This window comes from Neovison vison, chromosome 3, assembly GCF_020171115.1.
Source record: "Neovison vison isolate M4711 chromosome 3, ASM_NN_V1, whole genome shotgun sequence".
NCBI lineage: Eukaryota > Metazoa > Chordata > Mammalia > Carnivora > Mustelidae > Neogale > Neogale vison.
Genome location: NC_058093.1, coordinates 70,636,766 through 70,662,911, shown reverse-complemented (window position 1 = coordinate 70,662,911; position 26,146 = coordinate 70,636,766). Strand labels below are relative to the sequence as shown.

At 39.2% G+C, this 26,146-nt stretch overlaps 1 protein-coding gene and 1 long non-coding RNA gene across 5 annotated transcripts in view; one reads left to right on the top strand and one right to left on the bottom strand.

Moving 5' to 3' along the window:
• Nucleotides 1–5,823: 5,823 nt before the first annotated feature.
• Nucleotides 5,824–8,921, bottom strand: LOC122901838. Of its 2 annotated transcripts, none has more exons than XR_006383687.1 (3): nt 8,110–8,921; nt 7,764–8,006; nt 5,824–6,403 (listed from the first exon to the last, which is right to left on the bottom strand). It is a non-coding gene; the product is annotated as an uncharacterized LOC122901838 (long non-coding RNA). The 2 variants fall into 2 exon arrangements; XR_006383688.1 differs by lacking the exon at nt 5,824–6,403 and adding an exon at nt 7,489–7,525.
• A 512-nt stretch (nt 8,922–9,433) lies between these two features.
• Nucleotides 9,434–26,146, top strand: part of GPR155 (G protein-coupled receptor 155) — a 42,848-nt gene continuing 26,135 nt past the window's right edge. For all 3 annotated transcript variants that reach the window (XM_044242365.1, XM_044242366.1, XM_044242367.1), the window contains exons 1-4: nt 9,434–9,616; nt 14,337–14,833; nt 22,835–23,234; nt 25,601–25,766. In XM_044242365.1, the coding sequence (XP_044098300.1) occupies nt 14,368–14,833; nt 22,835–23,234; nt 25,601–25,766 (1,032 nt within the window). In that variant the 5' untranslated portion in view covers nt 9,434–9,616; nt 14,337–14,367. The remainder of the gene's footprint in view (nt 9,617–14,336; nt 14,834–22,834; nt 23,235–25,600; nt 25,767–26,146) is intronic.

Below are 26,146 nucleotides of genomic sequence, written 5' to 3'. Positions count from 1 at the left end.
TGCCCCTTCCCCCACTTGTGGGTATGCACATGTGCTCTCTCTCTCTCTCTCTGTCAAATAAATAAGTAAAATCTTAAAAAAAAAAAAAGACAGAAAGAAAAATGGTACATACAGCAACTTTAAAAGACTTTTAGAAGAAAATGTAGATGAATATCATTACGGCCTTGATGCAAGGGAGGATTTTTTTTAAGTAAGACATGCAAACTATAAAGGAAAAGATTAGTAAAGACCCATATTTTAGAAAATAACATCTCTGCAGAAAGATAAGAGAAATTATGATAATTTCTCCAAAACTGAAGCTTCCAGAGACTATGAAATGACTGCACTGGAATTGCTACATTACCCACACCACAGTAAATGTATTGGCTTCAATAATGAGCATGCCATGAAATCATTCATTTTCACCACCAACTTTCTGACCGGGATTTGATAATGGCACTATGGTGAAGAAATGGTGTGTATACACAAGACACAAAGACAATGATCAGTTTTGCTGTTTTGCTTTTCTCCACAAAGGACCAAAAAAAAGGGGGGGGGGCTTCACATAAGGACTGATGCCCTGATAGGAAAACAGCTATCACAAGGGATTTCTGAAGGAAGTGGCCAGACTCAATGTGCCCTTTTTCCTCTCATGAGAACACACTTCTGATAGAGCACTGAGACTCTAGAAAAATCTGCTCTCCTCTCAAATATTCTTGCCTGCCCTTGAAACAGGTTTATGTTTAGTTTATAAACAGGTTTAGTTTATTCCCTAAATGAGTAGCTCTTAAATAGTAATTGGCATTAGAATCATCTACAGAATCATCTACAGAAAATTTCACATCTTGGACCCGATCGCAGTGATGTTGATTAGTAAGTCTGGCTGCAGTCCTGGCATCTACATTTTTAAAATTTATATTCCCCAAGTGATTCCGGTGTGAAGCCCTGATTGAGATTTAAACTCCTACAGACCTTTGGACTCCTGACTATGACTAAGCATTTTGTTTTTTACTACTCTGTACCTCAGTCCTTACGACTGATCCCTGCTCTTATGTTCTTCCAATTAGTTGCTCACTTCACTCTCCATGTCCTCAATCAGTAACCCATACTTACATGCAAATCATATTAACAAATAATGTATACAGCAAGCAGGTAGCCAGTTAGCACCAACTCACTGGCTTTTAATAATGAAATGGGAAGACTGAGAAGATGAGAAAGAGGGAAAATGACAGAGTGATGGAAACTACATCAAGATTGAGGCCTAAAAGAGGAAACAATGGATCAGCTCTTGTCAGATGGGAGGAAGCTTCTAAAGGCTAGTCCTCCTCCCTTCCTCCTTTTATAGAATATTACCTTTAGCATAATCTCTTCACCAGCTGTCTCCTTCCCAACAGCTTCCCTACCCGTTGTCTAATCTCAGTGGGACGGATACAGAAGTTCTCTTATTTCTTTTTCCAGGAGTGAAGGAGATAAATTTCTCTTCCTCTGGTTATTTGGAATTACTTCCACTAATATGCTACATTTTTTGAAATGTCTAGCTACTCCCATGAAGGCTCTTTCTTCTTCAACCTCCACATAAGTTAAACACCCTGTAACAGAGGTCATCTTCCTTTCCTGCTTACCACCTTCTAGAGTTAGCACAGGAATTTGGGGCATATTGTACTCTATAATTTTTGACACAGATGGTTGGATAAGCAAGATTACAGTGGTCAAAAAGAGGTATTCAGGGACATGCTTCTTCACTGGTATCATTACATGTAGTTTGAAGATTTCTAAAAACTGTTTCAATTGCCCTCAGGGATAATCTTTTGCCTCTAAAATAAACAGTTCCATTCACTACAGCAAATATTGGGTTTGAACTCTTAATATTAGTTCTTGGTTTGACAAAGACCGTTATGTTTAAAGAAAAAAAAAAACATATGAAATGAAATTTCTAAGAACCTTCTAGGAATTTTATCAAATTTTAACACTATTATAAACATCTTGTTTCTAAAATATTTGAGGATAATAAACACAGGTATGTGGATTTGAGTTAGGCCATTAAAACAAGAAGCCAGGTTTGTGGATATAGTTAATCATGCTGTTAGCTATAGAAGCCTGGATAGCAAGTAATAACTGCATAAGAAGCTTACTTTTACCAACTTTATTCTCCAAGAACAACCATCCACAAATTTAGTGCCCAGGCCTCTTTCAACTTGGTTCCTAAATAAGTTTTGGAATTCTTGGGACATTTAAATACTTGTGGAATTAAATACTGGGACACTATTTATCATATTTAATCTATATCATAACCAAAGATTATACTCCCCTGACGGATCGTGTTTCAGCCACTGTCAGTCACAAAAATGATCTGGTTCCTCTGCTGCCACGCAGACTTGAGTTCTGATCCTTCTCTTTGTCAGTTATTTTGGTTGATAGTTGGAAGAAGTACAATAAGAGCAGGTATTTCCTTTCTTTTCTTTTTTTTTTTTTTAAAGAATTTATTTATTTATTTGACAGAGAGAAATCACAAGTAGGCAGAGAGGCAGGCAAAGAGAGGAGGGAAGCAGGCTCTCCACTTAGCAGAGAGCCCGATGTGGGGCTTGATCCCAGGACCCTGAGATCACGACCCGAGCCGAAGGCAGAGGCTCCAACCCACTGAGCCACCCAAGCGCCCCCAGGTATTTCCTTTCTAAGTTATTCTCTAACTACAGAAACTTTACAAACTTGCTTATCTGGCATTCCAAGAGTTGGCAGGTCAACAAATATGTATCAAGTGCCTACTGTGTGCCAAGCACTGTTCCAGGCACTGAGGATACTAGGGAAATCAGTACAGATAGAGTACCCACCCATCCAAAAAGGGAAGGGAATTAGAACTCCTGACATACATACTCCACTGGAAGAATGTTTCTGTAGTTTGTGCTTACTTGTTTGCTGAGGAAGTGTTAGAATTCTTTTGAGCTAGCTATTTACTCAAAAGTTCTACCCCTGTATTAACTAGATTCAGCCAAAGAACTTCTTACTCCAAAGTCAAACTTAAATCTGAAGTTCTTTCCACTTCCTCTTTATAGAACTTTACAACATTGACCAGTTTTATAGTTCTTCATCTTAGAGATTACTTAAATTAAAAAGTGCTTACACATTTATGAGTCTTTCTTTAACAATAGCCTATAAAATAAATTTTGTCTGTGAGCACATTTTTAAGTGCGCAAACTAGCAGTAAAACCAGGAGTACGGTTTTGTTTTGTTTTGGTCTTTCATTTTCATTTTTCTGATCTTTAACCCCTTTCAAAAATAAATGTGGTCAAAACAAAACCATAAATATCTAGAAGCTAAGTCCTGAAATAAATTAGATGGGCCCCCAAGGCCATCATGCTTCTACTGTATGATTTCTGTACCATATCTTACCCAAGTCGTTTAACTTTCAGTTTCATAATCTAATAACTCTGGTTTCATTGTTTTTCTACTTAACTTCTTAAATGCTTGCCCAGATAAAAGCTTCTGCCTATTTAGCCACATTTGAGCCTTACCAAAGTTCAATAAGATCAATAACAAGGGGAGATCTTTAGATTCCACTTTCCTTCACTGCTTTGTAAAAATATACATATTAATTTTTGCATTTACCAGTTTATTATAAAAGGATATGATAAAGGATACAGATGAACATCCAGATGGAAGAGATGCAGAGGACAAGGTATGTGGGAAGAGGTGCCAAGCTGCCATGCCCTCTCTGGGAATGCCGCTCTTTTAGCCTCTCCATGTGTTCACCAACTAGCTGCCTTATAATAATGAAACTCTATAAGAATATTTTAATAGCAGATTGAAAGAGGGGTAGTAATTATTTACAAAAACACAAACACACATCCATATATATATATTTTATATTTATATTAAAAGGTAATTTTTAGGGCTTTATCTTCAGGGACTAGAAATGCAATTATTTAATTACAGCATTTAAAGTAACCAAAAAAAAAAAAAACACAATTTGGGAGAATATTTATTTATTTAGCTAGTTAGTTTTAAATATTTTATTTATTTATTTATTTGACACAGAGAAAGGGATAATGAGAGAGAGAGAGAGAGAGAGAGAGCACAAGCAGGGGGAGTGGCATGCAGGCAGAGGGAGTGGGAGAAGCAGGTTCCCTGCCAAGCAAGGAGCCCAACGTGGGGTTCAATCCAGGGCCCTGGGATCATGACCTGAGCTGAAGGCAGACACTTAACCGACTGAGCCACCCAGTCACCCCAGGAGAATATTTAAGCAAGACTATAAACCTAGGCCAAGTGAAAAGCTGGAAAAAATAAGAAATCCAGCTACTCTGAAAAAGCTATCCCACAGTTGCTTATATCAAATAAATCCCATTGAGCAAATATGTTTCAACATCCTGATAGCTAGTAGGCAGTTCTTTTAATCAATCATTCAAAAGCCATTTACAGAACAACTAAGGATACAAAGATCAACCCTGTAGGGGCGCCTGGGTGGCTCAGTGGGTTAAAGCCTCTGCCTTTGGCTCAGGTCATGATCCCAGGGTCCTGGAATCGAGTCCAGCATCAGGCTCTCTGCTCAGCAGGGAGCCTGCTTCCCTTCCTCTCCCTCTGCCTGTCTCTCTGCCTACTTGTGATCTCTGTCTTTCAAATAAATAAAATCTTTAAAAAAAGAAAAAGATCAAACTTGTAAAGAATTAGCCTTAGCCTTGTATAAATTCATACATTGCATGGTATCGATGCTCTTAAATTGTTCTATTTCATGGGTGGATTTTGTATATCTACCTAGTCTAATATACAGTAATGACTTTTAAATTTGTTTTAGAAAAATACTTGCAATTAGACATTATTCACCATTTCCACATAACCAATATATACCTTATAACTTATTTTAAGCCTTTGCTTGATAAAAATTAGTGTACTTTTTGGGGGTAGAAATTTTGGGAGCTATTCTTCAAAGGAAAAAATCATGTGCATTTTTACTACTCAGGGATATTTGCTGTTGGCATTTCCTTCTAGAATTTTTTTCTATACATTTGATTTCAAGTAACAGAAAACCCAATTCAAACTTGTTTAAACAATAAAGAAAACTGATTGGCTCATGAGAATGAAAAGTCCACAGGCTTCAGGCCAGTCATGGCTTCAGATGAAGCTTGATTTTATAACTCAATTTGTCATCAAGGACCTGTTTACTTTCTTCTCTCCACTCTGCTTCTGTGGTGTCTGCGTCATTCTAAGACTGGCTCCTCTCATGGCCCCAAGATGGCTGCCAGCACCTTCCCCTGTCCAGCAAGCAAGAGAACATCAGCATTCTCGCAAAAGTCCTAAGACTCATGCTTCAACTTTAGAGCCAATGCACACCCTGACTGAATCACTGGGGCCAAAGGGAGGGAATGTACTTATTGGATAGCCAAAGTTAGTTACATCACCTCTGAAGGCAGAGTGGAGTCAACTTCTCTGGGATCATATGTACCCCTAAGGAGAAACTGGTGCTGTTGGAAACATGATGGGGAGTTTTAAAGAAACTAAATATTTTTAAAGAAATATTAGATATGTGTCTTCCTCTTTGCTGATCTTTGATTAGACTCTCTGGATGGCCCAGAGTGCTACTTTTTCAAGGAAAATCATGCTTAGAATTTCAATAGGGAATACTTGATAGGTATTAAAAGTTATATAGATCTATGTGTATGGTTAAAAATGTTAGTTACATGTTATTAAGTTTAAAAGGTTAAGGATGCCTAGGTGGCTCAGTTGGTTAAAGCATCTGCCTTTGGCTCAGGTCATGATCCTGGGGTCCTGGGACTGAGTCCCACATCTGGCTCGTTGCTCAGTGAGGAGCCTGCTTCTTCCTTCTGCCTGCTGCTCCCCCTGCTTGTGCTCTTTCTCTGACAATTATATAAATAAAATCCTTTAAAAAATTAAAATTTAAAACGTTATTAAAACCATGCATATAAAAAACCATAGGTATTATATGATCCTATTTTTCTTAATCTACATATGCATGGAAAAAAGATACATACATAGTAGAATGTTAACCAAAGTTATCTGTAGGTGTTGTGACTTTTCACTTTCTTCACTCCTTTTTCTATTACCTGGAACTTTATAATTATTTATTACTTTTTTTTTTAATTATTTATTACTTTAATAATCAGAAAAAAACCCAAACATTAGAACTATGTAAATTGGAAAAAAAGTACAGTTCACCAGGAATCGACAACATATCCCACTGCCTCAAGAATGTACCCTACACGACCCTTGCCATTATACAAACCACTTAGTTTATTCCTCCTGTCAATCTTTACCAGCTGGAGTTGAGGGAAATGAAGGTATCAATGTGTATGAAGGTCCAGGTTCTGTTCATTTACAAGTCAAGATTAATATATAGTTTTTCTCGGGCGCCTGGGTGGCTCAGTGGGTTAAGCCGCTGCCTTCGGCTCAGGTCATGATCTCAGGGTCCTGGGATCTAATAATCAGAAAAAAACCCAAACATTAGAACTATGTAAATTGGAAAAAAAGTACAGTTCACCAGGAATTGACAACATATCCCACTGCCTCAAGAATGTACCCTACACGACCCTTGCCATTATACAAACCACTTAGTTTATTCCTCCTGTCAATCTTTACCAGCTGGAGTTGAGGGAAATGAAGGTATCAATGTGTATGAAGGTCCAGGCTCTGTTCATTTACAAGTCAAGATTAATATATAGTTTTTCTCGGGCGCCTGGGTGGCTCAGTGGGTTAAGCCGCTGCCTTCGGCTCAGGTCATGATCTCAGGGTCCTGGGATCGGGGCCCGCATCGGGCTCTCTGCTCAGCAGGAAGCCTGCTTCTCTCTCTCTGCCTGCCTCTCCATCTACTTGTGATTTCTCTCTGTCAAATAAATAAATAAAATCTTTAAAAATATATATATATAGTTTTTCTCCATTAGTTTGAATAATTTTTAGCTTTTCTTCCCTTTTTTCAGTTAATAATATATGTAGATCAGCATTTCACAGACGGATTAGCAGATATGATAGTGAAATTAAATGGTTTTCTTAAGGCAGTCACCAGTAATTACCTAAGAATGACTTTTTAATGAGGTCTTTCATCTCTGTAGACACTTTGTTCCTATAATTTCCCCCCAAAACCTACTCTTCTCAGGAAACTTATCCACTCCATACAGATATCTCCAACCTTATCTTTAGCTGTATTCTTTCTCTCTTAAGCTTCTGTTTTTTTTCTAGGTGTCTATCAGAAATCTCTATTTACATGTGCTGATACCTTCAGGAGCAGTTAATCCACAAGAGAATGAGCACTTATATTCCCAATCTTTTACACCAATTAGTTGGGTGTTCTTAGATCAACTGCTATATCTCCAGGACCACATATGGTGAGGACGATGACAACTCCTTCAAGAAATGAAGCTGAGGGGCTCCTGGGTGGTGGCTCAGTTGGTTAAGCTTCTGCCTTTGGCTCAGATCATGATCCTGGGGTCTTAAGATTGAGCCCCACATCAGGCTCCCTGCTCAGCAGGGAGTCTGGTTCTCCCTCTCCGTCTGCTCCTATTCCCTGCTTATTCTCTCTCTCTCTCAGATGGATGAATAAAATCTTTAAAAAAAGAAAGAGACTGAATTAGATAATTTCTCAGGATTTTGGATTCTAGACCTAAAATCAAATTCATTATTTTCTTGTAACTGCTTCTCTCATTTGAAATATTTCTTCCTTTCATCTTCAATTAATAGAATGATAGAAAATAACTGGACTATAGAACAAGGAAGGCTGTTAGAGGCTGTCTAGTTCAATTCCCTCTCCTTACTGTAATGGAGTAAGGACTTTAGTTCATTACCTCCTTCATCTTCTTTGGCCCTATCAGTAATCCAGTCCCATCAGCTCTTCTTTTATAATGTCTCTCATGCCATTTCCACTTTTTTCATTATCATCACTCCAAAGTACGCATGTCTTCATTTCCTACTGTTTAGGTTCTTCCCAAAGTCATCTGCTTTTCTTGCCTCCAGTCTCTTTTTCAACTTATCCTGGGAAAGCTTCCAGATTACATATCCAAAAACAATGTAATCATTATGACACATTCCTGTCAAAACACATTTAATGGTTTTACTGTGGTCAGAGGATAAGGCAAGGCCCAAACTCTAAGTCTAACCTAAAGAACCTCCTAGAGGCTGACCTTAACTTACCTTTCCAGGTATATCTTCATGTATTCTCCTAAACATCAAAACTCAGCATTTCTTTAAATGAACAAATCTTCATGCTTTCTAAACAGAAATCTTTTTAGCCTTGAGATAATACACTCGGAAGAATAAAAAGAAGTAGTCAGTTTCAAGGGGAAAAAAAAGAAGGCAGTTAAGAGTAAAGATGGGGAACAAAGGTGAAGTGAGAACAGGAATAGAATGCATGACTTTTCTATAGTTCCTCTCTGCTCATTTTTTCTCCTGCTTTTTAGAAACTTTAACCTGAGCTTACTGTGATTTTTCAAAGTATACATTTTTGTATCTTTGCACAAAAACTAAGATGACAGAAACACATCTGGAGTTGTCAGACCAAAAAAAAAGGAAAGAAAAAAAATAGTTGGATGCAAGGCAAAACAGAGGCTTTACAAAGGACAGATCCTGTGGAGATATTAAGTGGAATCATATCATAAACACCTTGAATTTGACATAATTTTGATTCCAAGAGATTAATACAAATAGTTTCTTTGGGTTTCAAAATGGAGCTCTAAATTTGGGACCTCTTCATTTCAAATATTCCACCAATGTAACAAATTTCTTCTCAGTACACTGAGAGGATAAACATGTAGTTTCCCCCACAACAGAGACACAAGTAGTCAGGGACTAGGCGCTTACTCTATCCAAATCATGCCCAGTGCAAAGGCTTTATAGACATTTTAGTCCCTGATTTAGGAAGGTCAAGGCCACACTCCCTTGGGAAAGAGAGAAAACAGGTTTCTGGCCCAGATCTGATTTTTAAATTCTGCACTATCAAACGACTAGTCAAACCCACATATGAATTAGCGGATCACACGAGGTTGGGCGTTCGGCAGCAAAACGAGAGGCTTCCGCATCTGAATTTAGGGCGAGGAAAACGAGACTGGAAATGTCCCCACAGAGCCGCCATTTTGCGAGAGCTGGGCCGCCGGAAGTCAAGCCGCCGAAGTCTCCCGGCTGAGAAGCTCGGAGTCTGCGGCCTAGAGGCGGAGCCGGGGAGCCGGTGTCCCCCACTTCTCCACGAGGGCGGATCCTGGGGGCGGGACAGGGGACCGCGCGGCTAGAAGCCTCGCGGCGGGGGCGGAGCTGAGGCGGAGCCGGAGCCTGAGGCGGAGCCGAGGACGTGAGCTTGGAGGTTCGAGGCGGAGGGCGGGGTCTGAAGGCGGGACAGGGGGCCACGATGCTCTGAGGTTCCCGGGGCGGGGCAGCTTAAAGACTCGAGGCTGGGGGCGGGGCCTAAAGGCGAGGCGGGGCGGGTGGGGCGGGGCCGCGCGACCGGCGCGGGGAGGAGCTGACCTGACCACTGCACTCCCGCACCTCACTTTCTCGGAACGTGACAGAGCTGCTGTAGTCGGCCTCCAGCAGCCCGCAGCTCTCGGTGAAGAGGGCTGGGGTGGGAGATGACGGTGATTTCCTCCCTGCTTGGCCCAACACGAGCATCGACTCCCCTCTCGCGGCCCCGGGGCTGCAGACGTAGCAGGTGAGATGGGGCCCCGGGGCGCGGACCTGCCCCGCCCTGGGTCGGCCTTGGGTACCCTTGGTGCCCCCATCCCCGCCTGTCAGGTCTGGCAAGTGGGCAGTGCCCTGCCCTTGGCACCCCGGCATGCAGTCCACTGCCTGCGCCTGCCCCGCTTTTAGGACCTCCAGAGCCACCCAGAGAGACTTAATGTAGGGGAAGGGACCACTTGTCCCCTCCGGTGACAGAACAGCCATACCCCAGTTTGAGGAGCGCTTCATTGCTCGTATGCCCACGCTGACATTCTCAAATTCTTCCTTTTATCCCGAGGGGGTGGCCTCAGTGTCTACCCTCCTGGGAGCTTTTGCATGGGCACTAGCTGGAGCGCTACACCAAATTTTCTTCCTTACCCCTTTTTGGAGCATGTCGGATACCATGACGTTGTGATTCCCATGCCCTGGGGAAGCTGAGACCAACTTTTTTTTTTTTCTTTTTTTTTAAGATTTTATTTATTTGACAGAGAGAAATCACAAGTAGGCAGAGAGGCAGGCAGAGAGAGAGGAGAAAGCAGGTTCCCTGCGGAGCAGAGAGCCCGATGCGAGGCTCGATCCCAGGACTCTGAGATCATGACCTGAGCCGAAGGCAGCGGCTTAACCCACTGAGCCACCCAGGCGCCCCTGAGACCAACTTTTTAAGCCCAGGCACAGACCCCAGTCTGCCTTTCCACTTCCACTGCTGTCTGCCTGGGCATTGGGTGGCAGCTGGTCTCTGGGCAGTCTGGTTAAGGACTTTCCACATCCTTATCTTAGAGGGCCAAAGTCTGTCCCTGCTGACAAGGGAAGAGGCCGTGTTCAGCACTCCCCACCCTAGGTCTCTAGGGAGGACATTTGGTCCTTTGCAAGTAGGTGGGAGTGGGCGGATGGTGTGACTGTTGATGTTGAAGTGCTTTAATAGTATTATTCTCTGTTATGCTTTTCCCACAGGATAATGGATATTGGGTGTTTCAAAGCTTTCTCTTTGAAATAAATCAGAACCCTCTTCCCCATTTTCACTTAACAATGGCAGTTGTTTACAGTTTCAGTGGTTCCTTGCAGTTATCTCAACCAGCTATCAGTGGCTACAAGGGGGTTGTATATAGCATTTCTCCACTCCTCACCCCAGTGAGTGTGGCCAGGGAGCAGTCTTTTACTGTGACAGGTCAACTTGTTTGTTCTTTTAGCAACTCTTGTTTTTAATGAGATGGAAGGACTGGATGTAATTTTTTAAAAACTTCCTTTGCTGTTGTCCTGTTCATTTTCAAAGAATGCTTTAAAAAGTATATACTCTTCCGTTGTGGTCGGGGGGCGGGCGGGGAGATGAAAACCTTTGTAAGTGCTTTTTTGGGTTGTTTTAACCTTTCCTCTGTTAGCAAGTATTGCTTTTATGATGTTGAGGAATATTAAAGGAATCTTCCTGGGAAGGGGCAGATTACTTCTCAAAGTTTTTCTTTTAATTTTTGACTAACGTAAGGTTAATCCTGGGCAGTGCTACAACTATTTGACCATCTTGTTGATGAAAATGAAGATCTCTCCCTTCCCTGCTAAAAACAATTTAAGATTAAACTGAATTCATTTGAACTCCACTTAGTTTGGTATGAAATAAAAGCTAGAAACCTATGACCCATCTCATCTCTGTTTTAGTTGGAGAAATCTTTAATACCAAGTTTGAAGAATGGGCATAAGACAATGAATTATGTTTCATCTGTTGCCATTCTCATGGCCACACTTCTTCTTTTTTTTTTTTAAGATTTTATTTATCTATTTGACAGAGATCACAACTAGCAGAGAGGCAGGCAGAGAGAGAGGGGAAAGCAGGCTCCCTGCCGAGCAGAGACCCGATGCAGGGCTCGATCCCAGGACCCTGGGATCATGACCTGAGCCGAAGGCAGAGGCTTTAACCCACTGAGCCACCCAGGCGCCCCTCATGGCCACACTTCTAATAGCAGTTGCTACCATTTCTTGAAGACCTACTCTGTGAAAAGCTGTGTATGAAGTCTCATATCCTCACAATATCCCTTTAAGTAGGTTTTCACTCTCATTTTACAGTTGAAGAAGCTAAGGTTCAGAGAGGATATTTAACTTGCCCAAAAAGTTCTTAAGTTATAAGTCCCCAAACTGGGTTCAGGTCTATTTGGCTCTTTTCAGTGAACAACCACTATTTTAGTTAAAACTGTTGGTTAATAAATTATCGTAAAACATTGATATGTGAGTGTAGTACAAATAAAGGGTAGTGAGCAGTATGAGTTAGTGACATTCTAGGCAAACAAATGTAGGGAACTTTAAAGAAATAAGACTGGAGAAGTTTATCTCCTTCTTCTTTAACATTGCCTCTTTAAGTCCACACGTTAGGAGCTCCAAATGTTTAACACTTTTTATCAGCTCCTTCAACTAATGGTACCTGTCCCAACCATTAGCTTTTTTCCAGGATATAATTTGATGATTATTTGGTAAACTTCAAGTATGTGATTATTGTAGGTTTTGTGTATGTTAACCCCTCCTATCTAATCCTGGTAGAAAAATACTTGTCCTGATCCAGATTAAATGTACGGTTTTTAAATGGTTCAGTTTATATGAGGGTAGCCTAGAGAAAATTATCATATCCACACCCCATGTATCAGTTGCTGCTGATCTCTGGTCTGCTACCTGAGTCTTTTTTTAATGTCATGTGGGTATTTGAAACCTTACCCCTTGGCATTGTAAATTTCAGGAATCATGGGCGCTTTTACTTTCTACATTATATAAGGCCACTTTAGATGATCAACCCTGAATAATCACTTAGAAATTGGCAATTGTCACCATATTAATTTCAAATTACTAATTAAAGCCGATTAGTTGCAAAGTTGCCCAAACCTCATATTCATTGTGTCCCTGGCAACAAGAAGGAATCTGATAACTATTGTAATGTTAGCATAAAGTATTTTCTTGCTTTAGCATTTTCTGAACATCTTTAGAACATTTCACAACACATTTTGTGTTCTTTAACATTTTGGTCTTGGGCCTGTTGCTGTAGTGTAAAACTTAGAATACTTTATCATTCAGGAAAAAAAGGTTTCTGTCCATGAACTAGATAGTTCATAAAAGAGAACATTGAGGGGCGCCTGGGTGGCTCAGTGGTTTAAGCCTCTGCCTTCAGCTCAGGTCATGATCTCAGGGTCCTGGGATCGAGCCCCACATCGGGCTCTCTGCTCAGCAGGGAGCCTGCTTCCCCCTCTCTCTCTGCCTACTTGTGATCTCTCTCTGTCTATCAAATAAATAAATAAAAAATTTAAAAAAAGAGAACATTAATCCACTAAAAGGTGAAAAGTTTAATATTTTAGTCATTCATCATTAATATATATATCATATATATACATAATTATATAATTAATTATATATAATAACTGTGTATTGTATTAGTGCCTCCTGTGTGCCAGGCACCGTGCTGGATGTTGGGGGTACAACAGTGAGCAAAAACATGCAGAGTTCCTACTTCAGTGGCACTTAAAGTCTAGTGAAAGAGATAGACATAAACCAAATAGTCATTCTAATGCATGGTATAATTATAAACTGAGAAAAGTAGCCTACAGGTAAAGAACATGATTCTACTTGATAAAGACCTAGCTATGGGGTTAATGACGCCTAATGTGGTGAAGAAACTCCTGAACTATATGATTTAGAGGGTGAACACGTATTATTATACAGACAGTGGCAAGTAAAGAAGAGAACATTTTATACTGAACTGCATGTACAAAGCCCCTGTGACACAAAGAGACTATGGAGCAATCAAGAAGGCAAATATATGAGGCTACTTTAAATGGAGCTAAGGGTAGCCTGATGGGATGCCATCATCATTTCTTTCATTCTCTTTTATGGGCTACCAAAAGTTGTATTTAACTTTTGTTAAGTGATTACTTTGTGTCAGACGTGATTATAAGGACTTAATCTCAAGTCCCCATGAGGTAGGTACTATCATTGCCATTTCACAGATGAGGAAAATTACTGGATAAAGTTACTGTGTGATATTCTACTATACTCTTCTTCTTGTCCTCTACTCGGATATGACCACAGGCTAGACAGGACTGTCCTTTCTAGTATGTAGCCTCGAGCACTGAAATTTTCAGAGAATTTGGGACGCAGGTAGACATTCAGGAGAGGCTCTGTGGGCCCCAGGCTCTTACCCACTAGGTGGAGCTCGAGTGTGAATCTTGGGGGAAAGCCATGGGGTAGCCCTACAACTGTCATATTTATTAATCTTATTTTATTCATGTCTGATACTGAACATAGGACAGCAACATAAATATTTTGAGCTGACCCACCTTTGAGATAAAGAGGTTATTATTGGGGCGCCTGGGTGGCTCAGTGGGTTAAAGCCTTTGCCTTCATCTCAGGTCGTGATCCCAGGGTCCTGGGATCAAGACCCACATCGGGCTCTCTGCTCATCAGGGAGCCTCCTTCCTCCTCTCTCTCTCTCTCTCTCTGCCTTCTTGTGATCTCTCTCTCTGTGTCAAGTGGATAAATAAAATCTTAAAAAAAAAAAAGAGGTTATTGTTAGCAAAAACTCTCACCCTTTTTTTTTTTTTTCATTGTATTTTTCTCTGGTGGTTGTTGAAGAAAGTATATATATTTATTTGGTCATTTGATAAGTCTAGGTTTGCTAGTGTATGCTTTCAACTAGAATTATTCTCATTATTGATTGTTGCACTGAATCTTTCTTCCTTTCTTTCCAGAAATCTGGTTGGAGTTGGAGGGTGAAAGAAAATGGATTCGTTTTCTGATTTACCTGCAGAGAACTTAACCATTGCAGTCAATATGAGCAAGACTTTGTCCTCAACAGTGGTGCATAGATTTAATTCCACTAATGACCCACCTTCAATGTCAATAACGAGGCTTTTTCCAGCCTTACTAGAATGTTTTGGCATTGTCCTTTGTGGCTACATAGCAGGAAGAGCTAATGTCATAACATCAACACAGGCCAAAGGACTGGGAAATTTTGTCTCCAGATTTGCACTTCCAGCTTTATTATTCAAAAATATGGTTGTACTTAATTTTTCCAATGTGGATTGGTCTTTCCTATATAGTATCTTGATTGCCAAAGCTTCTGTATTTTTTATTGTCTGTGTATTAACCTTATTGGTTGCCAGTCCTGACAGTCGATTTAGCAAAGCTGGACTATTCCCTATTTTTGCCACACAAAGTAATGACTTTGCATTGGGATATCCTATAGGTAAGTTATTTTTTATTTTTCAAGTTTTTAAAAAATTTGAGTGTTTTAGGAAGTAGCAAAATTTAGTCTTTTAATTTATTTAGGCATTTGTTAGTGGTAGATATTTACTTATATCTAAAAAATATCTCTTGGGGCACCTGGTTGGCTCAATTTTTAGAGCATGTGGCTCTTGACCTTGGGGCCCATGAACTTGAGCCCTACACTGGGGGTAGAGTTTACTTTAAAAAAAAGGAAAATCACAAAACCTCATTCCAAATCTCTGTATCAACCCACAATGCCTACCCCCAAAAGGGAATAAATCTTTAAAAAAAAAAATTTAAAAAACTCTCATATTTTTTCTTAAGTATTTCTCACTTTAGGATGAATTCTCTTTTTTCCTCAACTTTGGAGTTTGAAGCTCCTTCAAATATTGACCTAAAATAAATAGTCATGTCTAAATAAACTTTATAAATCGTCTTTTTAATATATTCTTTTTCTTCTCACCAATCCCACAAAAGAAGCTCAGGCTCCAGAGGGATCAGTTTCTGATTTAAATTACATAAGAAAGATAGATATATGTCTGCATAAAAGTAGTTATTAAATGTTAGTAGTGGAAACTTATGAGTGACTTCTTTTCCCTCCCTCATTTTTCTTACCATTTGGCATATACATGGTTTTACATTAAATTTTGCTGTTGAGCTTGTTATTCAGAAAGTCAGTATACTTCAGTTTAAGTTAATTTCTTGTATAAGAATGAAAATGGTGAGTGCTTTTGCCTTTTCAGCATTTCCTTCTTAACCTTTCCAACTCTTTAGGCAGGCTAATTTTATGCTTCTATGTGTGTTTTCCTGATAAAACATACCAATCTGGGAATATCTTGAACATACACTTTTTTCCAGAACACCCTAAGTACTAACTACTTAGTAGCTACTTTTTATATTTTTATTTTTAAATTACAGTTTATGTTATGCTTTGACCATGTGTCATGGTGTGAGGACCTGAATATTAACGGATATAGTCATACATTCATTCACACTTTCACAGGGACTGTTACGTACCCATGATTGTGCTAGCTGCTGGGACTACAACAAAGTCCTCATTCATATTAAACTTACATTTTAATGTGAAAATAAAATTAAAATTAAAATAATATCAGGTAATGACAAGGACCATAAAAATAAAGTAGTATAAAGGGCTTGGAATGAGGAGGGTCTATTTGATATAGGGGGTCAATAAAAGCCTCTCTGATGGTATATCTTCTGAGCAGAGACTGAAAGAAATTTATCGAAGTGGACAACTGAAAACTACCATTAACTTTCAGATTCCTTATGCAGTGTGTAGTTTTAAAACTCTCCCCCCACCCAAACTGTTAATTATTTCACCTTTGGCACCAAAAAGATTCTACTGGGTATACTTTTTTTTTCCCCCCTTCCTTTGACCCTCCTCCATCTTGCTTACCAGAAATGGAGCTAAATCTTAGAAATTAAATAACTCTGAGTAAAGCAGGTTTATGAGCAAGGAAAATCCAGGCTCCTAGATGACTAAGCTATAAATAGTAGCTATAAAGGTGTTCCTTTAAGGTTACTGAATTTTAAAATTAGGATAAACCAAGCATTTATTTTATTTTTAAAGATTTTATTTATTTATTTGACAGAGCGAGACACAATAAGAGCAGGAACACAAGCAGGGGGAGTGACAGAGGGAGAGGGAGAAGCAGGCTTCCCCGCAGAGCAGGGAGCCCAGTGCGAAAGTCGATCCCAGGACCCTGAGATCATGACCTGAGCCAAAGGCAGACACTTAACAAATGAGCCACCCAGGTGCTCCTAAACCAAGGATTTAAATAAAGACTTTGGAAATAAAACACTGTGGAAATAAAATAAAAGTCCATCTCTTCAGGAGCATTAAATAATATAAACTTGAGGTATTTGTGGCATAAAGACCTTATAAATGGCTCAGTATCATAGTGTTAAGTAACAAATATTACATTATCTTAATTTAGGCATAAACTAAAGATAGTTTCATGTTCTCATAGACTAGTAAATCCACAACTAAACAGAACTAACATTTGTAACTTTATATTTTCTTATATACTTACCTGGGGTAAGGCAGATATTTTTAATCCTCATTTTCAAATAAGGAGACTGGCTTAGAGAGATTTCATTGTCTCTCTCAGGTCACACTGCTAATGTGACTGAGATCCAAACCTTAGGTCTTTTGGCTCTAAATCCTAGGCATTCTCTTATGCCACACAGTTATGTAACATACCATTTTATCTGTAGAAGACCTAACTAGCCCGTAACCCATTCATATCAGAGAGAATCAAAGATCTTCTTTATCTTTATATTATTCTATTTTTTTTAAAGATTTTATTTATTTATTTGACAGAGATCATAAGTAGGCAGAGAGGCAGGCAGAGAGAGAGGAGGAAACAGGTTCCTCGGTGAGGAGAGAGCCCGATGCGGGCCCTGGGATCATGACCTGAGCTGAAGGCAGAGGCTTTAACCCACTGAGCCACCTAGACGCCCCTCTTTATATTATTCTAAAGGTATTCCATGAAATGAGTGGCAGTGGAAAAGACCAATTAGATGAGCTTATGCATTTTCATGTTAAGGCAGAATCTCTAAATCAAAAATGTAGTCAGCCGTCTTCATCACTGTTTTTCTTATGTTCCACATTGGATCACTGAGTTTGGTAATAATCATGTTCCCATTAATATGCTAGTCCAATTTCCCTGAGGATTATCCTGGTAAAATTTGAGTCATCATTTTTTGGTTTTAAAATACAAATAATGGGGGCACCTTGGTGGCTCAGTTGTTGAGCATCTGCTTCCAGCTCAGGTCATGATCCTGGGGTCCTGGGATTGAGCCCCACATCTAGCTGCCTGCTCCACAGGAAGACTGCTTTTCCCTCTCTCACTCCCCTTGCCTGTGTTCTCTCTCTTACTGCGTCTCTTTCTGTCAAATAAATAAAATCTTTCAAAGAAAGAAACTCTTTCTTTAAAAAAATGAAGTAAAAAAAATTTACAAATAATGTAAGAGCTCTTACTACATTAGGTTGTAGACAATAACCTTACCAGAAACCCAATAGTATACACAAAAGTGCTTTCCCAGATGTCTGCAGATTGGAAGGGGTAGTACAGAGCTATAGGACTGTGTATCTGCTCCGAGGAGCTGATTTATTATTGCTGCCCTTACCCATCTGCCTTCTGGGCATTCTTAGGGTGAACAGAGGAGACTGTATCTCTGGAGAGAAGACACTTTCTTTCTGTTTGTTGTGTGATGTCTCCCAGGAATTTCCACTCTCTTGTTAACAGATAAACATCATATCTTACGAGAAGTGTCCTTTTTAAGACTGCTTTTGTTCCACAGTATCAGTCCAATTTATAGGTGACTCAGGAGAAAGCTCAGTAGAAGATAAGCTAATGAATAAAGAGAAAGGACATTCATGTTTCCTTTTTCTCTATTTTATGCCAACTATAAGCCTATGAAATTATATTCAAATGATTTATCTATATTCAAGTGGCAGAAGGCTACAGTGCATTTAACACACTAATAGAAAAGCTAGCTATTTTTTACAACAATTCTTTTCAAAGTTACTTTAAGAATTATGAGTTCGAGAAGAAAGGAAGAATCTACCAAGGTGAAATGTTGATTTCAGCAAAACAGAATCATTCCCTACCTCTGTCATTAAAAGATACTAATAAGGCATAGTTAAATCCTATAATTTATTCTTCAAACAATGCTGATAGCATAAGTACCCCGACTAATCATAATTATGCTCTAGTGCTTGAGCTGTAAACAGAAAGGAAATGAAGCATTTAACCATATGCCATTAAATAATAGAATGATCTTGTCTGGGTCTTTGTGTTGTTTGCTAGGGATTGAAGCCCGGCAGGAATCAAAATAGGAGCCCCAGTGGGTGGCTAATTTTGTCTTTTAGTTCCTCATAGTAGGATTCTCTCCTCCCCCCAAGAGCTTTATTTGTAAGCGTTAATTAATTAGAACTTAATGGTTGACATAATCATTATAAATCTAATTTGTTGGTATAGATCATTGCTTTCATATATGTCAATTTAAAAAGCCATCTTTTGATTGGTCATAGAAGCAATGCCAATTCACAGATAAATATGTAACTTTAATTATGCAAACAAATGGCAGAAGTGGACTGAAATTTCCACATTGAGCCCTGTTCTCGTGATTTGACAAATATTTATTCATTCCCAATTTTTGCTCTCCCTTTAGATTGTGCCTTTTTCACCTTCATATACTGGTTCAGCTGACTCAAAATGTGCTGCTAGTAACCTGCTTTATAAAAATTAAGCGTGTGGAAAAAAGAAAAAAATGGGTATAAAAAGAAAGAGGTCTAAAAGAACAATTAGATATTAATCGCTGTGTGTTACAAAATACACTTTTACTTTGAAAACTTTGACATTCATTGATGTGCTAATTGCATTCAGCAAGTATTTACAGATTTGCTCAGCCCTGTGCTGGGACCTGAGGGCTCTGAAGTGATGCCATCAAGGAAGTCAGAATGGGATGAAGGGGCACTAATAGGAAACAAAAGAAGCCAGAGCCATTCAGAGGAGAGGAGGTCCAGGACAGAGACTGAAGACGAGGGGGAAGCACTGGTACCTGAGACAGGCCTTAAACTGTAGGCAAGATTTAGGTAAGGAAAGAGAGACTTTAAGAAGTTGGGGTATGATGATCAGCATGTTGACTCGTTCTTGTGGGAGGTAAGAACTGTGGGAAAATCATTATGTTTTGAAAGTTAAGATTTAGAGGATATTGTCAGCAGTGAATAAAATGGATCAAGGGAGTGGTCGAGAAAAACCAAAAGGATCTAAGTTGGTAAACACATTAATCCAATTTTGAGATTTTTGACTAGTGGCTCAAGAGAAGAAAATAGAAAAGGTCCAGGGAAAGAAGAATGGACTTAGTGGTTGGACAGAGTGGTTGGTTAGCTGTAGATAATAAAAAACTGCTGCTCAAACTTCATTGAGCTTTTAAAACAATCTAAGGTCCATTATCAGATGGTGATGAAATGCTGGAGTGCAGAGAGAGTAAATTTCTGGAGAAAAGCATTAGCCTAAGGGGCTTTGTCTGCTGAAGGTTGTCAGAGGAAACACCTTATGCATTTTATTTTAGCCACTTGGGAAAATTCCTGAACTCAGATAGAAAACATAAGGCTTTTCCAAAGTGTACTCTCTATCTTAAAACTTGAGATTTTCTCTTAGAGATGGAATATCTGTTCAGAAGGAGTGGACGGGTCTAGAAATAGTTATCAAAAGTGACGCCTTTTTTTTTTTTTAACTTAGAAGTTGAAACTTTATGAAACATGAAAGAAAACCACTAAGAGATATAGAACTTGTATATCTAGGTTGGAAATCAATGGGAAGAATTTGTGAAATTTTATGTAATCGAATATGTTTTGTTTAGCCTCTGCTTCGTTTCAGGGGTATTATAGACCCCAGTATGTGCTTAGCTGAAAAAAAGGGAATGGAATCCTACAAAAAAGTAGATTTTAGCTAATGAGAACCAGGTAGACTTCTATAGGTTATATAATCTAGTTACATAACTGTACCGGACATGTGCTTGACATTAACTGAACTTATGTATCCTGAGTAAGTAAACAAATATATTTTCCTACCTGTGTAACTTTATCTTAATGTAAATTGAGAAATCTAATCTCTTACATTTTTTTCACATGATTGCCTCTATCTTAGCAAGTGATTGTGGCTGTTCTTTTTTGTTGTTGTTGTTAATCTATCTTTCTCAGCCTCCAATTATCTATGAATCATCCTTTATACGTATTAGCTTGAATTTTGGAACTCATTGCCAAAAATGTGCCTGGAGACCAGTAGTCTGGTAAAGTAGTCTCAGTTGCTCTGATCAACTCAAGAGCAAGCCACCAACTGTCAGTCCACCAACAAACAGCTGGAAGTCTAGTCCAACCCACCTAGCCTCTTGCAGGGAGACTCATTTCATGCACTGCTTAGGTTCCAAAGTCGTCATGTTGCGTCACATCCTTGAAAAATCCCTTAAATCGCCCACAAAATACAAAACACGTACTTTGTGTACATTGTTCCATTTCTCATAAGTCTAACACAGCCAGATTTTTTTCTCTTGCATTGTTTTTCCTCCATGAACAAGTGATTTATTTAGTTTGTGTTCGGGAACATGCCTTGTGGGGGAAAAAAGAGAGCATAGTTGAATTTGTGTTTGTTAAATGTGTACTCACATGACTCTACTGTATTCCCCTCCTGAACCTTCCTTAGATTCACCTTTTCATTTCTAATTGTTCAGCATCTTCGCTGGGTCTTCCTGAAAGCATTCATTCCTTTTCATTCCTCTCAAATGGAGGCTGCTTATTTTCTCTTCACCTGCAACCTACATGCAGGCAGAGCTGGCATCCTCATAGACACCTCGTACCTCTGCTAGGCCGTTATTCTCTGCTCTTCCATAGGAACTACTTCTTTGGGTTTCATATGGCCTACCTAGTCTGTTCATCCTCATTGCTCTCATCTGGTGACCTCATTCTGATCATTCCTCCTCCTTTAGTGAGGACTTTAATAATTGGCTCATTGTCTTCTAGACTGCCAAGTCTTGCCATTATCATTTTTTAAAAAAGATTTTATTCATTTATTTGACACAGAGAGGAAGAGAGTATAAGCAGGGGGAGTGGCAGGTAGAGGGAAAGGGAGAAGAGGCTCCCCACTAAGGAGCCTGACATGGAGCTCAGTCCCAGGACCCTGGGATCATGACCTGAGCCAAAGGCAGATGCTTAACTGACTAAGCCGCCCAGGTGCCCCTGCCATTATCTGGTTTGACGTTAGCATCCATGTGTACTACCCATTAAATCCTCTCCCTTCTCAGTGCCTAACTTTTCCAACTCCAGTGATGTTTCCTCTACTCCCTTTCAGCCACCAACTCCCACGGCACATCTTGGACCTAGGCACCTGGGACATATTAAGATCAGTAGCTCAACTATCTGACTTACTCTGAACTCCTGACCTTCCAACTACTCATCATTTTTGGACTTCGGAGGGGCCTCCTGTGTCTGACTCCTCTGCATTTTGTCCGAGAGCCACCTGCCATCTTTGCTTCTTTTCCACGATAGCTTGGACTCTATCGCTTCAGTGCCCATTATTTCTTTCATTGTCTCCTACTCTCTCTCCCAATCTTGGTAGTCTGGCTTCGGTTTCCCACTCCAGTTGAAACCTCTCTAAGGGAATCAAATCACCTTGTTGCTATTACTACTTAAATGTTTAATTCCTTACTAGATTTGTGTTTGAAAAAAATTTTTTTAAAGATTTTACTTATTTAACAGACAGAGATCACAAGTAGGCAGAGAGGCAGGCAGAGAGAGAGAGGGGGAAGCAGGCTCTCCACTGAGCAGAGAGCCCGATGCGGAGCTCAACCCCAGGACCCTGAGATCATGACCTGAGCAGAAGGCAGAGGCTTTAACCCACTGAGCCACCCAGGCGCCCCTGTGTTTGGAAATTTTTTTAAGGATTCTACAATTCTGCCCTTTATTTGAGACTAGTCTTAGCCTCTCCATAGTAAAAATTAGTGGGTCTCACGAACAGTAATTTTGTTAAAGATTTTATTTATTTATTTGCGAGAGGGAGAGAGGGAAGGGAGCAGGAGCAGAGGGAGAAGCAAACTCCCCACTGAGCGGAGATCCTGCCATGGGGCTCAATCCCCTAGGACCCTGAGATCATGACCTGAGCGGAAGTCAGATGCTTAACTGACTGAGCCACCCAGGCACCCCTCACTAACAATATTTTTTTAAAGTTTATCATCATTTCATAGGCTAAATATCATTTAATATAGTGTGTTCTTCTTCCTTGTAAGCTTTATTACTAAACTTTACTTTTTCAAAGTAGGCTAATGAGGTCATTGTGCACTACTTATATAAATTTACAATATGTTATAATTAAGCATGGAAAACATTATGTACATAATATATTACTGCATTTCTGTGGTAATCATTTTTAAAGCAATTTTCATTCGTGTTTTGCAGTTGAAGCTTTGTATCAAACCACATACCCAGAATATCTCCAGTACATTTATTTGGTGGCGCCAATATCTCTTATGATGTTGAACCCTATAGGATTTATCTTCTGTGAAATCCAGAAGTGGAAAGACACTCAAAATCCTTCTCAAAACAAAGTGAAAATTGTGGGACTTGGACTTCTGCGTGTATTACAGAACCCAATAGTATTTATGGTTTTCATTGGCATTGCCTTCAATTTTATTCTTGATCAAAAGGTGCCCATATATATGGAAAATTTTCTTGATGGACTTGCAAATTCTTTCTCGGGAGCAGCTCTATTTTATCTTGGTCTTACAATGGTGGGGAAAATAAAGAAACTGAAGAAGTCAGCATTTGTTGTACTAATTCTTCTCATCACCGCTAAACTGTAAGTTCCATTTCTTTAACTTGGGGACTGTACTTTGTGAAAGCCTTGTTTAGCCAGTTCCTGAGATGTTTTTGCAACTGTTTTCTCCCCTAAATAATCTGATAGTAATACTCCCTTCTGAGTAGCTGTCATTTAAAGGAAAATGTGGTGTTGGTATATTGTGGAAAGTTACTGCCTTATTCTGTGTAAGTTATTCTTTCCATTTTACTGCCAGAAGATAAAGACTATTGGTTTCCCTTTAACTTTTTTATAATCTTACTTAATATCTCCTAATGTCCCAGTTTGATCATATTTTTTTTAAAGATTTTATTTATTTGACATACAGAGATCACAAGTAGAGAGGCAGGCAGAGAGAGAGAGGAGGAAGCAGGCTCCCTGCTGAGCAGAGAGCCTGATGCGGGGCTCGATCCCAGGACCCTGAGATCATGACCTGAGCCGAAGGCAGAGGCTTTAACCCACTGAGCCACCCAGGAGCCCAGTTTGATCATATTTTTAAAGGAAATTTTACAGGATCTCTGAGTTTTCCAATCTTTTAAAGCCCTATTGGTCATGATGAAAACAATGATTTTGAGTGCAAGCTTGTTTTCATGAGTTTGGAGAAAATATTCTATAATTTTGTGGGCGGTTGAACTTTCTAAATAGGGAAGTCCATACAAATGATTATTCTCAACTATCTGATCCTAGCTTATCAAATAAAGTTTATATCAGTTCCTTAGTCAACAGTTCTCAGCTTACTTAGTTCATTAGCCACAGAGTTGTACTTCATGGTGAAGGGGACATAATTTTACTGTGACACTACCCCAACGCACTTTGGGCATACTTAACTGTTGAAATTAGCCTTGTGTAGACTGTTAAATTCACGAAAGCAGTGCAATATGAGATAGGGTCTATATTTTCCCAAAATAATAAAAATGAATATAACTTTTGAAAATTATTTATGGTGTGGCATTATGTTCCTTGGAAACAAAGTATTAATATATTGCCACAGTCATAAATACAGTTCTAATGTTTGTTTGTTTGTTTTTTAAGATTTTATTTATTTATTTGACAGAGATCACAAGTAGGTAGAGAGGCAGGCAGAGAGAGAGGAAGGGAAGCAGGCTCCCTGCTGAGCAGAGAGCCTGATGTGAGACTCGATCCTAGGACCGGAGATCACGACCAGAGCCAAAGGCAAGGGCTTAACCCACTGAGCCACCCAGGCACCCCTGGTTCTAATGTTAATAGTATTGTCAACTTCAGCTTACAAGTAATACTTAAATATTCTCATTGTAAAAATATTTTTTCCTAAAAAAAAAAAAACAAAAAACAAAAAACTTTTTTTCTGGGTCTTTGATCCCTATTAGATATTTTTATCTATTTTTTAAATTAAAAAGTACATGTAAGAGCAGTTTTGTATTCTGTACTAGAGCATAGCTGCTACTATGACAATGTTATCAATCCCAGCCTCGTTCTCTTTAGAGGACAGCTTCATTAGCTTGGCTTCCTTTATATGCTCTTTCTATGGAATCCTAAAGGATTTGTTTAATAACTGACTCTCCAACAGGTCTGGATTTCACTACTTTTCTGCTGTACCTCAGCTGTTTCAGTTCCCTCTGCCCAAACCTTTTGTCTTCACAGCAATGAAGAGGTAATTGTAAGATGCCCATTTTTCTATTGGCTTTCAGAATCTAAATGAGCTGCACTGTTATCAACAGATGAACCATTTAAACCCCAAATCATAATAAAGACCAGGGGTTCTTTCCAAAAAGAAATTTAATTTTCTTGAAAAAAGTTTGCTTAGATTATCAATCTTTTTTTTTTTTTTCTTTTAACATCTCAGTTTTCTGGTAGAGGAAACAAGAAACAGCAGCTACAGTTACAACTTTTAAAAATTTTTGGAGAGAAAATTATTTGTGGAACCAAAGCTGAGGGTTTTTTCCTCCTAATCCCTGATGTTGAAAACACTTTTTAGAATACTGTTACACCGGGGCGCCTGGGTGGCTCAGTGGGTTAAGCCGCTGCCTTCGGCTCAGGTCATGATCTCAGGGTCCTGGGATCGAGTCCCACATCGGGCTCTCTGTTCAGCAGGGAGCCTGCTTCCCTTCCTCTCTGCCTACTTGTGATCTCTCTCTGCCAAATAAATAAATAAATAAATAAATAAATAAATCTTTAAAAAAAAAAAAAAATAGAATACTGTTACACCTAAGTGGCTCAAGTTGAATTCTTCATTCTTTCAAAATGTTCACAAGTAGGCATGTAGAGAATATGTGCATGCAAATAGATAGACCTTTTGAGCAGGAGAAGAATAATGTAATGCCAAGTTCACTGAAACTTGGGGACCAGTGTACTTTGAGATCGAGTGAATGACACATTTCTTGTTTTTTCAGCCTGGTGCTCCCACTTCTGTGCAGAGAAATGGTGGAACTCTTGGACAAGGGCGACAGTATAGTGAACCATACAAGTTTATCAAATTATGCATTTTTGTATGGTGTCTTTCCTGTAGCACCAGGAGTGGCTATCTTTGCAACACAGTTCAACATGGAAGTAGAGATTGTACGTATATGCTACCTTCTAAGTTTAATTGTACAATTAGCAGAAAAATGAATTTTTAAAGCAGAGAGATCAGTCTTCTTTTATGAGAATTTGATATGTGAAAGCTACTTCATTGTAAATAAGGAGGCATCACGTAACTTCACGTAATAGAATTACTTAATCTGGGGTCTTTTCGCAGCCATAACTTTTTTCATTAGTCTTTTTTAGTTTTAAATATTTTATTGTTGTATTTCTGCTGAAGCCTAAAGTTTATTTGTAGTATGGTAACTTTTGAAATTTGGGTAAAAAAAAATCTGTTTCATTCACTGTTAATTCACCAGATGCAGAACACCACATAATCAGTTGCAGTAAATAGCTAAAATCAATTAACACCGAATTAT